The sequence below is a fragment of the Cladophialophora bantiana genome (assembly GCF_000835475.1).
Source record: "Cladophialophora bantiana CBS 173.52 unplaced genomic scaffold supercont1.13, whole genome shotgun sequence".
Classification (NCBI taxonomy): Eukaryota; Fungi; Ascomycota; class Eurotiomycetes; order Chaetothyriales; family Herpotrichiellaceae; genus Cladophialophora; species Cladophialophora bantiana.
This window is the reverse complement of record NW_015971587.1, coordinates 940,452-955,752: the sequence shown is the minus strand read 5'-3', so window position 1 is coordinate 955,752 and position 15,301 is coordinate 940,452. Positions and strand designations below refer to the sequence as shown.

Here is a 15,301-nt window from a genome sequence, read left to right as displayed (position 1 = left end):
ATATTCCAAGAAGGCGATGTTCATCGTGCACTTGTCTTTGGACGCGGTGACATGTTCTGCAAGGCCAGCCAATCAGTGCGCAGGGCTTACGGTTGGTGACCGGGTTACGCACATAAAGGGGCAGCACACAGGCAGAGAAGATTGGGCAGGGAGGCTGGATGAGGTGCATCTGTCTTCTCTGCTTGACTGCCTGAGATGATAAGGCCCTCTTCCACTGTACGTCGGACTGTTGTCATTCAGCTGTGGGGAAAAGGCGTGTCGGCTTATGCCATAGTGTAACCACATCTTTTGGCGGCGGTGAAGATATTTGGGATGCAACCGGATGCCTGCAATGTAGATTATATGTTGTAAATGGAGCCGCAATGATTTGGCAGGCTAAGGACCAGTGACTTATATCACACGTTCGTACTACCTACCCAGATAGTATGAAGCAAATCATATTCTTCTCAGGCGAAACAACCCCTCCCAGCACCATACGCTCCAACAAAGACATAGTCATGGAAAGCCTGGGTAGGTAGTTAGTTGGGCATCATGGTCATGGTCATGGTTATGGTCATGTCACCGTCATGTTCATTCGTTGCCAATCGTCAAAGAACAAAAAGATCCCGTTCGCTTGGTCCTCGAGATGTCCCGACCTCAGCGCCATGCCTGAAAATGCCACAAAATAGAAAAGGATAGCCCGCTGCAATGCTGAATTGCACCTGTTTCCCCCTCGCCCTGCTTCAAGCATATCCTGTATCCTTTATCCAGCCCATCTGAATGTCCAGATTAATCCATTAAAACCCTTCTTAGGAATCAAACGTTCTCCCCACAACAGTGTGACGACTTGCTGGCATTTATCTGCCGTCTCATAGAATGAACTTCTGGTACCACCTGGTCTCAGCTGCTGCGCCAAATCATGCACCAAGTCGCTTAGAGCCTGCCATTTTTTGTCACCCGTCTTGTTTTTCTGCTTCATACTCTGCAATTCGACAGTACCATTGCTCTGGATGCGACGAAGGCTCCACACCGCATTAGGGGTGTCGTTTCTCTCGGCAAAGAGTCGCAAAAGCATGATGTCTAGACGAATATTCCATTCCGGCACCGGCGACGCGCACGGTAGTCGGAGTGCAAGAAGACCGCTTGTAAGGGCGAGATCACCAGCCAACTGTGGCTCCAGGCGCGTGGTTCTTGGAATGAAATATGTCGGTGGCCGAGTTGAGACGGTGGTTGTCACTTGTGCTTTATCGGGCTGATCACCTGCGGAGACGTCGTCAGGCTTCTTGCTGCTCTCCTCACTGATGCTAGTTCGTGCATCGGAACTTGATGCGATGGATGATGTGTCCTCGTTGATAGCTGATGCGGAGTCATCCGGCGATTCGCCCTCTTCTTCCTTTGGAATTTCGGTGACCTGGCTGTCACAGCGCTTTGGCTCAAGAGCACCCGTTCCATTTGCTTGCAAGTTTTGGAGTCTTTTCGAGATGAGCCGGGCCAATGCGCCGCTGCGAAGCTCGCACAGTCTGTAAGCACTGACTGCAATTAGCTTACAAACGCGATTGATGCCGTCCTTGCTCTTGGACGACACGTCGACTAGCTTGCTTGTTCTGGTGCGGACAATGCTGGATGCCTCATAGCACACGCGCTCAAAAAGGAGCTCTCCACTAACAAAATTCCCTTGATCGACGCAGATCTCCCCTTGAAGCAGGACCTGCTCAAGATAAGCACAGATGGCTCTGTAGGTGTGCAGGTTAGGCTCGGCCTTGCTTGCGAGGACATGTCTTGCGAGGTCATCACGGAGGGGAGTCACCCGACTGTTGCATGCTTCTGAAGTTACCTGTGGCCTGTCTTCTGACAGAATTCCTGGGGCTGGACTGTGAAAGCTGATCGAGTTGATGTGATTGTGTAGCCATGGCAACACGGCAAACCTCACAAAGCTGTCAGTCCGGTTGACATAACGATACCGTGGCTCCGCCGATAGCGACAAATTGTATCCCATGCCCCGTGCAAAAGGACATTTGACCATGATCCAAAGGGCGTGCATGAAATCCGCCGAGTCCTTGGAGCTGCAGATATAAAATGGAGCGTCTGGCTTTGTATTGCCCCCACTGAAGAGCATGACAGGGTCAAATCTGGACTGGCAGGACTGAGAGGCATCATAAGGTGCACTTATCAACCTGGACGATGGAAAAGGTCCGAAGACTGGGATACCGTAGTTTTTCAGCTTCGCGCCGAGCCCTCGGATTCCTGACTGCAGACCGACCACTTTGTTCTCCGTGTACAAGATCGTCTTGCCCTCTAGATAGAGTTGTTTGCATGTTTTCAGGATGGCCGGGTGTAGCTGGCAGCTATTTATGACTGGGGGACTCCCATTGATCTCTTGATTCCCCTTGTGCTTAAAGGGCGCAGCCTCGAGAATGCGCCTCGGATTCAAATAGAGCAGTTCGGAAATGCTGTTCTGGGGCGGACGGCGAGTGTGAGCTTTGCGGTTGCGGTCTATGCGCAAAAGGTAGCGGAGGATCTTAAGGCGGAGCTCAACGGGCAGACGAAGGAGAAATGAGGGATGTAGAGGATCTTCCGACGCAGCATATTCTTCCTCTTCGTCCCCGTCACAATCGAAGATCAAACGGAGGGTCAGAACCTCCCTCGAAGGTATAGGCATCTTCTGTGCATTGCGTGTCAAAGTCGCTGATGAGGCTACGGATAGATCTCGTCCGAGGGCTGGGTGGCAGTCGATCTGGACAAGTCGAGGGTTACGTGTGCGGACCACGCATAGTGTGGAAGCTCAGCGTAGATGTCGTCAGTGACAATTGAAGCCGGTCGTGTGGTTGTAGGAGATCACAATGGCCTGGGCCCGCGAGAAGTGCGAATGCTTCGAGCTTGAGAGAAAGCGGGGATCATGTCTGGAGACGAGGTCGAGGGGATGAAGAGTGCTAATGGGGATTCTCAAACACCAAAGCTAAATATCGACGAACTAACAGTCTAGCCAGATATTGCTACTAGGAAAGTTTTCGAGTATTGAAATAGATTTGCAACAAAGGGGGAGAATGATGCAGATTAAAGAGTATGGAGTATCTTGGGTGGAGAGTGTCACGCAGCTGCTGAAATTCTATCGAGACAGTGAGGCGAGCGAGGCGAACGGACTAATCGTGCACACCGAGCAGCAGCCCATTGCCTTAGTCAGCCTCTTCCATCCCACGTGACCGTCTATAGGCCAGCCTTGCCGGCCCCCCACAAACACAAAAAACAGTTAGTATTCTCAATGTTCGTTGATGGCATGCCACAACATCATCATGTGCTCGCTACCGGCTGTAAACTCGATCTTCTAGCTCAAGAGTGGTAAAACAATGTGAGCATGGCTACCCAGGTGGTCACCTGTCCTCACCCGGGCTCGAGCATCCACACGCATACGAATATGCATAACGTCGGGACGGTCTAGCAGAAATGGGGCGTGATTTCGGGGGTGCAGCTTGGCTTCTTCAGCTGGTATCCATACTGTCACCGCCCCCCTTTCTCTTCTCTTTTATGAAGGTGACAAAGTCGTCGATTGCCATAGGCCATGCACCGTCTTCTGTCCACCAACTCAGAGTCTCTCCACCGGGCTCTTTCGTCTTCATGACCAATTCACCAACCATGTTCCACAGATCTTTGTTGACCGGTCTCTTACTCTGGGACTCATAGAACTCGCACCACAGGTCCAACCACTTGGTCGTAGGAGAGTTCCACTCGATCCCACCTTTGCCTTGGCGAAACAACATGTTCCAGAAGTCAATTGCCGAATCCATCGGAACACTTCGTTGACCTTCAGGCTTCGCAAGCTTGAATGCATTGCGGTAGACTTGTTTGAAGTATGCCGGATTATCCACCAGTTTCTTCCTAATCACCTCAACGTACTGTGCCTGTCGTGCTGCGGTATCATATGCCTTGTCGCCTATGGATACGCTTCGCCAGCCGGAAATGAAAGATTCGCGCTCGAATTCGCCAATGGAGGGACACTGCAACAGATCGCAGACGCCGAGATGAGCGACTTCGTCCAGCTCCACACCGATATCGCCCAAGTATTTCTGAGCCCCCTCTATGCCGATCGTGTCTGGAGCATCCTTGGGATTATCTATTGGGGGTGAGTTAGTGATGATTAGTCACTGCCACGCGTCGGCGAAACACCATACCACGATACTGGTCAAAGAGCTTGTTGAGATTGTGCTGAAGTGGAGGGACAGCATTGTTGGTGGATCCACTCTGATAAAACCTACAACGGAGTTTGCGTCAGTTACTCTTGATCGGCAACAAGTCATGCACGGACCCTGACGCCTTCGAACGATTCGGCTTGCCGCCACCTTTGCCTGACTTGGTTCTCGCTGCCAGCCTCGCAGATAGGTCCGTCATGACTGGAGCCACAGCCATCGCCGACTTGATTCTGTTAATCTGCGCCGAGTGGGAGGCAGTAGGCTTGGATTTTTTGGCTCTGGGTGCCTTCGGGTCCTGTGAGAGAGGAGGATCGGTGGATATGCGTTTCGTTGGCATAGTGATAAGCTGACGGATGCAAGATACGCAGATGAGGAGGAGAAATAGGATCCCCGGTCAACCGAGAGTGTCGATGTAGTGGCTGGAGTGAGGAAGGAAGGAGCAAGAGAAGATGGGCCAGCAGCTCGGCGCCTGAAGTAACCGGCTGCGACTGTGGTGATGCAACAGTCTTGGCGGCCACGGACGCAGCCTTCAAGTTGGGAAGCGAGGCTGAGGATCACGTCCGTGTCCGCCATCAGTGAGCGACAGCGGCTTCAAGAAACACGCTGTTGTTTCATTCTTCTTGTCGTGCCCTCGTCAATCTGCGCCCAAGTCCGCGCAAGGCCAGGTAAGGCAAGGCCAGACAGGGCCGGCGCTCGGCAAATCATAGCCAAAGCAACTTCACCCCAAGTCTCCCAATCCAGTATGTGCCTCTGCCTCTCAGGTGGGCAGGATAGAAGAGGAAGGGAACGGTTGACTTACGAATCAAGTGCTCTTTCCACGTTCCAGTCGTGTGATTTAAGAAACTGCGGCCATCCTCAGTCAGTTGCCCTCCCAGAAACTCCAAGTTACGCACCCTCGCAGCTATGCTTTCCTTTGTCTGCGTGAAGCTCACAAATTGAGATATCGATGATCTTTGGGGTGCAGTATAATTCGGCATTTTGCCAAAGATCGGCCACTCCAGACAGATTCAAAGGACGGTGGTAGATGGCGCTGCTGACGCGGATAACGGGCTCGCTAGCCTTGTTTGCGGAAAGCGGGGATACTGGTGCCACCAAAATAGTCCAATTCAGATCTTGAAGAGTTCAACGAGTTGAAGTCTAGTGTCGGCTAGGTGCAGTACAATTGTGTCAGATGTTCGCAGATGATGGACGACGTCGTTGGCATGTTGGAACTTTGGGCTCTCGAGCCAAGAGACGAACAGACAAACCAGCAGATAAAGCGGCGACATTGGAGAGACGGCAGGTGAAGCGAAAAGGTACATAGAAGGGGGTTGTGGCTGTTCAGGGGTGGAATCAGCGCCCAGTTCCAGTAGTTCTGGTAGCGAGACGAGGCTGTGCTGGGAGAGGCCAATTGGAAGTGTCTATGTTGCAGTGGCGTCGTGGTGAGTTGTTGACGGATCGTGCACGTGAAGACTGTGGCTGGTAGCTGGTGGCGAGTGGTAGGCAGGGTTATTGGCTCAAGGGCACCCCGGCACCTACAGTACTGGATACCTAACAAGTAGTAGGCAGTGGTGGCACCTAAGAACATAGCTTATAGCTCCTCAGCGGGTACCCAGGCAGCTAAGGCCTCTCCCCCTCAATCCCTACTAGGCCCCTCATGGCCCCTGCAGCACAGCCCTGCCACTAACTGCCAGGCTATCCCCTCCCGGTCTTTCACTGTCCTGTGCCTGTTTGTTTGGTGAAGCTGAGATCCAAGACGTGACCGACATCAAGCGCAAACATCAAGTTGTGACAGTCGGTATCTTGGTCTTCTTCCTTTAAAAGAATCCTCCCTCTCTCTTCTCCTCTCGTCTCTTCTTTCTTTCTCCCAGCATCTTGCAACCAGACAGCGCTCAATCATGGGTGTAAGTCCCCTCTTCTCGTCCCCCTCGACTGACTTTCACCCCTCGACATGCCCCGCACCAATACCAAACCCTCCTCGTCCCAGTTCAATCTCATGCCCAAATCACCCTGTTCGCGCCTCGCCTCCATCTTGGTTTCTGCAATCAAACAGGTTGCCCTGGCTGATGACGCGTATAGCTAGCTTCCAAACTTGCCGCAGCGCAGGCTGCCTATCCCGGTGGTCCTCCAGTACCTGGTGGTGGTGCTCCTCCTCCTGGAGCGGCTCCTGCTGGTGGATACGTGAGTCAACCTTTGTAAGAGTGCGCTGGGCTAGCAAAGACTGACATAGCTCCGTTGTTATTTAGCCGGGCCAGCAGCAATATCAAGCATATCCAGGTGGTCCTCCGACCTCTGCTCCTGGTGCTGGTGCTCCTAGACCAGGTCAACCGGTAAGCGTGGTTCCGGTTCTTCCCACAAATTTTATTTTGGCGGCGTGATCTGGAATCTCAATCCACCAAATTCTCCCTTTTGTGTTGCGTCATCCCAGTTCTGCCCTCACGACGCCCACAACACGGAGTGCCTTGTACCGCAAACCGCAAACGACTTTATCCATTCTTAACCTCCCTCTCCTTCTCAACACTGCTCCATCGCCAACTTCAAACTATCTCTTCCCCAAACCATGAGCAAGTTCTCTCGCATCGCCCAGTCTACTCAACCGGGAGGTGCATATCCTGGCGCGCCACCCCCGCAGCCGCCGTACCCCTCTCAACCGCCTTATATTCAGCAACAGCCGCAACAACAGCCACCTCCATCGCCATACAATCAACCTGCTCTTCCTCCCAGGCCAGGTGCATCACCTCAACCCTACCAACCTCCGCAGTGGCAAGCGCCCCAACAACAACAGCCACAGCCCCCGTACGGTCAGCAGCAACAAGGAGGATATCAATCACCACAGCCAGCATATCAGTCATACCAGTCGCAGTACCAACCGCCACAGAACCAATATGGGCAACAGCAGTATCAACAGCAACAGCCAACTGGTGGATATGGATATGTTCGTCGCAGCACATTGCACCCTTGCCTCATGCTTACGCGCGCGTGACCTTTGCGAATTGTGAAACTAACACCTCTTTGTCTCCAGGGCCAGCAACCTCCCTACCCCGGCGGTCCCGCTCCCGGTGGTCCTCCTCAGCAGTATGGCGGTGGTCCCCCTGGCGGCGCCCCTGTAGCTCCAGTGGGCAACGCAGGCGCATACAAGCAGCTTCTCCAAGCCACCATTCAAGAGAAAGGACTTCAAAACTTCTACCCACCCGGTCATCCGATGCTTGACCAGATCGCTAACCGCGCCGCTCAACAAGTCGCTCAATTGGCCGCAGCATGGCGAATTTCTCCCGAAATAGCCTCTGATATTGTCAAATTGGCCCTCTACGACGTCATCTTGTACATTGATGACAGCGGATCCATGCAATTCGAAGAGAACGGTGAGCGCATTGATGACCTGAAGTTGATATTGTCGCGCGTCGCCTTTGCTACTAGCCTCTTCGACGACGACGGTATTCAAGTCCGCTTCATGAACTCTCCGGACCAGGGCAACAACATTCGCAATGAGCAACAAGTTAACGAGATGATTGCACGCACCCGCTTCTCGGGCCTTACCCCCATGGGTCGCGAATTGCAGAACAAGATTCTTGGCCCTCTTGTGCTTGAGAATGCTCGACGTGGAACTTTGCGCAAGCCCGTTTTGGTTATCACCATCACAGACGGTCAGCCTACAGGGGAAAGCTCGGCGGATGTGGCCAAGATTATCTCCTCGGCGTCGAGCGAGTTGGCACGTAACCCACGGTACGGCAAGGGAGCACTGGCATTCCAGTTTGCACAAGTGGGCAACGATCTGAAGGCGAGGGAGTTTCTGAGCAAGCTCGACGAAGAGCCTTCGATCGGTGATGTCATTGATTGCACGTCCAGTATGTCTTCACCCGTTCCTGCTCGGAGAACCAGACCATGAAGTCAATTTCAATTTCTTTCGAGATGCTGACGTGCCACACAGACTACGAGGTCGAAGCCGACGAAATGTCTCGTGCTAACCCACCCGTTCAACTCTCGCCCGAACTCTGGCTCATCAAACTCCTGCTCGGTAGTATCGACTCAAGCTACGACACCAAAGATGAGAAAGCTGGCGCACGACCTCCTCAAGGTGGTCCCGGCGGCTACGGAGGTCCTCCAGGTGGCGGCTATGGTGCTCCTCCGGGACAATATGGTGGCGCTCCAGGTGGAGGATACGGACAGCCTCAAGGCGGGTATGGTGCACCTCCCCCTGGGCAGGGTGGATATCCCGGTCAACAGGGTGGTTATGGCCAACCTCAGGGAGGCTATGGACAACAACCACCGGGTGGGTATGGGCGACCTCCTCAGGGTGGACCACAGGGAGGATATCCCCCGCAAGGAGGATATCCGCCGCAGGGCCAAGGTGGCTATGGGGCGCCTCCACCACCAAGATACTAGTCTCGTCACCGGGATGCTCTGAGAGTGGATTTGCGGTAGCTAAACGCGATCAGCAGATTGATGTCTAACGAGTGTGCCTACGTGGAGCTAGGTAGTGGGCGAAAAGAGGAATACGTTACCTCGAGACAAATCTCAGTTCTGAACATGTTCAAACTGGGACTTGGATCGGGACTTGCGGCAAGCCAAGTAGTACGTGGTCAGAGCTCAAGCATGGAAAGTCAAAAGTCAACGGCCAAGGGGACGAGGGATATGGTAGTAGACGTGACCAGAGCTGCTGCATGAGATACAAGATACGCACCGAACCAAGTACATCGTTCAACAATATCCAGTATAGAATGGCCCCAGCATAACCCCGTCGAGAGGAACGAGAAGTGCACTGTATTCCCTTCCCCGCCCCGCGATCGATCACGACAGCGATGCGAACAAGTGGCCCTGGTCAGTGAGTAAAGTTAACCCACTAGTGATCTGGACAACTCTTCCTTTCTTCTATGCACGTACAATGCCATATCCGTAGATGTATACGCTCTATAAGGGCATGGTGTGGATGTATCTCCGCCGGGCAATCCCCCCAATTGAAAAGTAGTGATTTCTCTGAAGACTCTTTGTTCAGAGTGTATTATTTCAGACAAAGTTGAGGTTAGGGTAGGAGGAATGTATTCATATAGGTATGGATATCGGTAGCTCCGTGTACTTGTTATACCCAGATATATTTTTCGAGCTAACATTATATCGGTAGTTTTATATTATATGAGATACAATATCTTGACCAGCGTATGGACAGACCTATACCTTCCTCGCTCCCTAATCGATGACTCGAGGTGCAGGACTGGCGTGGATATGATGAGTTTATCCTGATCTTTTCTCATAAGCGTAAGACAGTTAAAAGGGTATATATTACTGAGCTATGGTTCGAGTGCGTCGATCGACTCTAACTCGACAGATTACCGCCGTATCGTCTGCCCATTCACCCATGCATGCACGCATGCACCGGATTCAGTAGTCGTTCGGCCTCTGCACACAAGCAGGGTTGTAACCTTCCACACACACAGACTTTGCCCCTTCCCCTGCTCCTGCTTCCTTCTTTCATCTCTTCTCGTTCTTGGTCGTTCGTGCGTCGGGGCCACAGCGAATTCATGTCCGATCCTATTTCAATCCCGACTGGGTTGTTGACACGGACAATTGAATGGGAATCGAGAGACATGCAGCAGCGTTTCTCTCCAACCAAGTGGAGCGACCCTTCCCTTTTTCTTTTTTGTTGTGCAGGGTTTTTGACCGGTGATAGGCGGTGAGCACAAGAATGCAGGAACAGAGGATCATGCTGATGCTGTGCAATGAGGAGCCAAGTGCGATGGCTGTGGGTGGATAGGCCATGCCCCTTGCAGATATCGGCTTTTGACGTTCTGTGTGTCACCCGTTGCGCAACGCCCATGGCAGATAATTGATTCATTTTCACTCACCGGAGTTTGATGTGTGTGGTTCGTGGCGCGGACTTTTAGAACATGGCTCTTGGCTGCCACCAATGTGTGTCACTTCACCGACTTGTCTGGACGGGGTTTCGGGGATTAGACTTCGTACAAGTTGGTTAGACATCTGCCTCTGAGCAGTGTAAATGAAAGCTAGGCAAGCCACGATGATACGCCGCGGGAATGACTCTCACCATCCTTTTCCCCAGGGAACAGTCAAGTCGAGCATGTCTCGATCCAGGGCGAGACACTACGAGGAGTAGGAAGACTCTTGGCCCATGAGTCAAACGGCCGCTGGTCAATAGAAAGCGAAGAGGAACCGGAATGTCGCACCAATAGAGATCAAAGCCCTTGGACCTACCTTCCCGAGACGAAGTGGCTTGGAAATTGTTCTGGAACAATTTTGAGATAAACCGCGGTGAAGTAAAGTCCTGTCAAAAACATACAAAGGCACATGCTATACTTGGGTGGTCTCGTTACCGCATTTCTCACCGGGAATGACTCAAAAGGTCATGTTGTGGTACACGGTGCAACAATGATGGTAAACGAAGGAGACGAAAAAACTTGAGTTTGTGTGCCAAGTACTGGGTATTGGTGGGCAGGCCGGTTGGATTAGGTCGTATACAATCTCGTATTCAGCCGCGATTTGCGTCCGTGATGATTATCCCACAACCTGTCATGTCACCAGAGCTGTACTTTAGTGCCCATCGCTTCAAGGGACAACGGCGGGGATAAGCTGCTTGTCTCGAGGCACCAAGACAGGGACAAGAAGAGCATGAGTCGATGATACCGACGCTCTTGATACGGACAATGAGACGTCAATGTTGCAGACGAGGACCAGTGAGTGCCAAGTGGAGCGTGAAAGTAGGGCTGACAAGCGGAGAAGTTAGCAGCAGTTTGGTGGAGGCAGACAATGGAAGTCCGAAATTTAGCCATCATGGGCCGGACAGGGGCAGAGTAGATGCCGTGCCACTCTGCAGCGACTCTTCAGAAAGCTGAACGGCGTGGAGGAGGTAGATTTGGAAATGAATTCAAATCAGGCTCCAGAAGAAGGCAACGGGTGAATCATGGGGGATGATGAAGCACAAGCGTAGAAAGTGCAGAGGCCATGGGATGAATCGGACAAGTGTTGTGTTGGGGTGAGGTTGACGCCTACGACCGGCTACCGCGGAGAAGAGAAGCAATGCGATGACTCGTGCAAGGGGCAAGCCATGTGAGGTTGGAGCGGCTGGAGGGCTGCCTCACTAGTTGGGCTGCTGAAGGGTGACAAGACCCGGCACTCCGTAATCATCTGGCATTCCGTGTGGCTGCAGTATCGCCTCGTCCTAAGGCGGAACAACCATGAGGGAAGTGACGGAGTGCAGATTGAGCAAGAGGCAAAGCATTTTATTTTCCGCGTTAACAATCAAGGGGTGGGAGAATGAATTGGCGGTGCGGGCAATAATCAGTGAGAGAGGTGAGGGAGAAATGAAAAGTGGGCGAAAGGGGACGTGAGTCTTTACCAAACGAGCAGGGAAATGAGATGACTAACGCCTAGCAGGGCTCTTGGGCTGGTGGGCTGGTGGACTGGGTCGGTCAGAGCTCTGGAGACTCTCAGGGCTAGTCCCATTCAAGTAGGCCGGTAGGCTCACCGCTGACGGTGGAAGTCTGCCTGGCCATCGTGCGCGGTGGTGCCCATGGTACCCCTCGTTCATGCCAGGTCGCCCAGGCTGCACGCCACTTGTCCCAGTTGGGTCACCAGGGCCACCACAGGGCAACCAAGAGCCACCGGTCCCCCTTTCCGGGCACCGGCTGAACCACTTGGGGCCTTAAGCGAGGCGCCTAGTCACGGATCTTCATCTGTGGTGGCTTCAATCCGAATGTCACCGCTTCACTGGCAAGATTGGTTGGCTTGTGCCCTTTTGGCCCTTTGGGGCCTTTTGTCCTTTTGCTGGTGTCTTGTCTCGCTCACCGTGCCAGCTGCTCCCACCCATCCACCCATCCCTGTTTCTCCACGTGGTGGAATCCGTAAACAACGGTTCCCATTCGACCTGCACAATGCTACCCGGTTCCCGCCATCCCTTGTTTGGGGGTTCAGATGCGTGGCCGCATTGTGATCCCGACTGCATTTCAACGCAGGTGACGGTGAGTGAAGACAGGGCTCCATGGCTCCATGGAGTCACCTGCTTACATACATATGATGCTGCCCATCCCAAACGGCCAAAGTAGTCATCATATAACCTCCGAGCACCAGAGTGAGATGGGATATATCTATCCCTCTCACATCCGCCTCAGCATCTCCTTGCGTCACAGACCCGAGATCGACAGTGTCCGTGCTCCCACGTCTCAGACATCAATCTTGTCGAATTCCATCACCTAATCCCCGCTCGACAGAACCATCCCGATATCTACCTCAACAACCCCATTATCCTCGCAGTCCGTCCACAACACAATGGCTTCACTCTGCAGAGCAAAGCCCGCACTTCTGAGGGGCCTCCGCCCTCTTGTCTCCACCCAACAGCAACTGGCCGCTACGCAGAAGATTCTGTTGTCGGCTTGCTCAGAACCATGCATCTACTGCGATATCTGGAAATTGGCAACTCTGATCGCCTCCCATTCTCCCCTCTCAGCCCGTTACAATCTATATACCGGCACACCCACCAACTCGCCTGTCTCCTCCGCACCGTCCAGCCCCGTGGCCCCTTCACCTATTGCCCAGGCCTCAAGGCCGTACGCTTCCATCATCTCCGCCTCCAAGAGAATCGAAGCTCAGTTTCAGACTCAACGATCCCAACTCAATTCCATCCTCAGCATCTGCACCGTCTCCGGGGTCGATACCACGGAAGGTTTGAGGTTGGCGCATGACAGAGTTGCCACGGCGGTGGAGGACTTGCTCGACCAGGAAGAGGACTTGGAGGAGGAGTTGCTGCGGGATCTCCAAGAACAGCAACACGATTACTCGTACAACTACGACTCACAATATGCATATGCGCGTGCTTCAGCAGCATACGGATACTCGCATGAGCGAAGACCCAGCATGGTTCATGTGACCCACTGATCACGCGCATGCACTAATGTACCATCACTGTCACTCCAACCAACTTGGGAGGGTTTGGGAAAGCAAAAAGGCACAGCGAGCGATTTACAGAAGCACCCGGTGCCGTTTCCTATGTCGAGGGAGGGATATTATTGGCATCTTCAGAAACCAGACTGAAGAGAGCGGGAGGGCCTGGAGCAGCAGCCTGCTTCGGATGCCACCGCGGTGGTCCACACGATGACGAATTTGATATGATACCCTATGTATAACAGCAGCTAGTGCGTGCATGGTCAATCAGACGAGATTTTTCCTTCTGCATTCTTTTGACTCTTCATTCCTCCTCGCTGTGTCGGCTGTGTGTCTCTGACGTCGCATGTCTAGAACCCAGCGCGTCCAAGTGGTCTCAGTTATTTCTGTCCATCCACGACCATGTAACAGCAACCCAGTTTTGACTTTTGCTGTCACCATCGTCACCTGCTCTACCCAAGACCTTTGACTTTCTTGAGCTCGCAAAAAAAAGTTTCATCAGAAGGCGCAGCACATGTCATAGAACCACGAGATCGGTCCCTGGTAGGTCCCCAGGCTAGGCGAAATGCAGTAGCAGGTGCGAGCCTTGAGGGGCGCCCTCGCAATCACCCTCTTCATTGGCCACTCACCACTCACGACTGCCCTGGCTTGGCTGGCGTAGGAGGGGCGTGGCTGGCCTGATGAGGCAAGTCTACGCTACAAGGTCCCTTGCACGCGAAGCCAGCGGTGCACTCCCCCAGGAACCGGGGCCTGGGTAAACCCTGGAACAAATTAAACGTTCAGCCACCGAGCGAACTACTTGGTACCTTACCTGTACAGTACCTTGGTAGCTAGTCACGCAGCCACTAAATTTTTCACTACGACATCTATCTGTCACTCCTTTTCCATTGAGCCATACGGTACGCCTCCAAGGCACATGGTTACCAAAAAAGGGTGCACCGGGAAATATTCCCGTCATCATTTTATTTCCCTTTTCCCTTGCTCTTGTCCCCCTTCACATGCGGCACTGACATTTGAGAGAAGCAACAAATAGCGCGCAACACGCAACCACATTCGAAATACGAGACCTCTCTCGTACTCTAGTGAGCCCGCGGCGACGCTGCTAAACGATTTTATCCTGGCTTTTTCTTACGGAGAACGACACGAGGAACCGCACAAAAGTTCCTCAAATAATGGAAAAAAACCACCATTGGCCATCGATTTTACCTGATGGTATGCATGTAATAATCGCCATCAGACAGAAATCAGAAATGAAAGCGATGATCCTCGTCCGTCATCTCATCCCATCCCTATCTTCTCCGTGATGATGATCCGTGCTTCTGGCCTCCATCTGGTGGAACGGGGTGGATGCTGCGGACCGAGGACTCTGTACCTCAGCACGTACGCACGTATGTCGTTTTGTAGCTTGGTAGCTATGCAGATCATCAGCCCTCATTTGTGATCCATCGTCAACATCAATTGTGATGCCCGTGGCGCTGGTGATGACTGCTGACTACGCGGGGAAGCCAACTCTCTGGCTAACGAGAACGGTTACTAGTATGGTAGGTGACAGAACTAACGAATTGCGTTTCGTGGAGGAAATCCATCTGGATGACATTTGGATTTCGAAAGGCAGCGCTGTGCAGTGCTGGCTCCCCGTTGCGGGACTGTCATCATCCTCACTCGTTACTTCCGCCATTTCCTCGTTGAACATCGGTATATTTTGCCGGGATGAACATTACCCTAATCAGGCACCTCGGTAGAAATACTCCTTATCTATTTCTCCCTTCAATGGCCCCCGAATTGCCCTTTTCCCGTCTTCAACCGTTCACCTTTTCGTTTCTGCGAACATTAGATAATCCTGCTTACCGATGGTCATGCTCACCCTCACTGCCACCATCACTCTCGCGGCCGGTCGCGGTCCGCACCTTGGGACCCAGCGCGCTTGAGGTCTCCAGGTACCTATCCCTAGAGTGAATGGCAACTCCCTAGTTGGTTGTTTGTGGTAAATATCAAGTCCGGCTTCTCCGGAGAGGGTTACTCGCCACTGTGGGCAGGATTCGACTCCATGCCATGTGCATCTGGGTTCCTCTTCGGTCTCAAGTTGTATCTCCGGGTTTCGCATTCTCATTCACATTCTCATGCTCATTCTCACCTTCATGCCTCCTCCCTCCCTTTGTTCGCACTCGAATCCTTTGTAGTCTAGATCTGTTACCCCCCACTACCAACCCCCATACCAGAAATGCCCCTTTACCCTTTTGTGCTATTACCCTTTTGGCAATTCTGCCCCC

The 15,301-nt window shown here is 52.8% G+C and overlaps 5 protein-coding genes across 5 annotated transcripts; 3 read left to right on the top strand and 2 right to left on the bottom strand.

Moving 5' to 3' along the window:
* Positions 1–742: 742 nt before the first annotated feature.
* Positions 743–2,638, bottom strand: Z519_08706 (uncharacterized protein; the record flags this gene model as incomplete). The annotated part of the gene is made up of 1 exon (XM_016766434.1): positions 743–2,638. One exon carries the CDS (start codon positions 2,636–2,638, stop codon positions 743–745), a length of 1,896 nt encoding a protein of 631 aa, XP_016617592.1.
* An 817-nt stretch (positions 2,639–3,455) lies between these two features.
* On the bottom strand, positions 3,456–4,500 carry Z519_08705 (uncharacterized protein; the record flags this gene model as incomplete). The annotated part of the gene is made up of 3 exons (XM_016766433.1): positions 3,456–4,087; positions 4,146–4,225; positions 4,280–4,500. The coding sequence occupies 3 exons, from the start codon at positions 4,498–4,500 to the stop codon at positions 3,456–3,458; spliced, it is 933 nt and encodes a 310-aa protein (XP_016617591.1).
* Positions 4,501–6,040: 1,540 nt separating this feature from the next.
* Z519_08704 (uncharacterized protein) lies at positions 6,041–6,520 on the top strand (the record flags this gene model as incomplete). The annotated part of the gene is made up of 3 exons (XM_016766432.1): positions 6,041–6,046; positions 6,222–6,323; positions 6,389–6,520. The coding sequence occupies 3 exons, from the start codon at positions 6,041–6,043 to the stop codon at positions 6,518–6,520; spliced, it is 240 nt and encodes a 79-aa protein (XP_016617590.1).
* Positions 6,521–6,702: 182 nt separating this feature from the next.
* Positions 6,703–8,525, top strand: Z519_08703 (uncharacterized protein; the record flags this gene model as incomplete). The annotated part of the gene is made up of 3 exons (XM_016766431.1): positions 6,703–7,077; positions 7,165–7,987; positions 8,071–8,525. The coding sequence occupies 3 exons, from the start codon at positions 6,703–6,705 to the stop codon at positions 8,523–8,525; spliced, it is 1,653 nt and encodes a 550-aa protein (XP_016617589.1).
* Positions 8,526–12,419: 3,894 nt separating this feature from the next.
* On the top strand, positions 12,420–13,025 carry Z519_08702 (uncharacterized protein; the record flags this gene model as incomplete). The annotated part of the gene is made up of 1 exon (XM_016766430.1): positions 12,420–13,025. One exon carries the CDS (start codon positions 12,420–12,422, stop codon positions 13,023–13,025), a length of 606 nt encoding a protein of 201 aa, XP_016617588.1.
* Between the last annotated feature and the right edge of the window lie 2,276 nt (positions 13,026–15,301).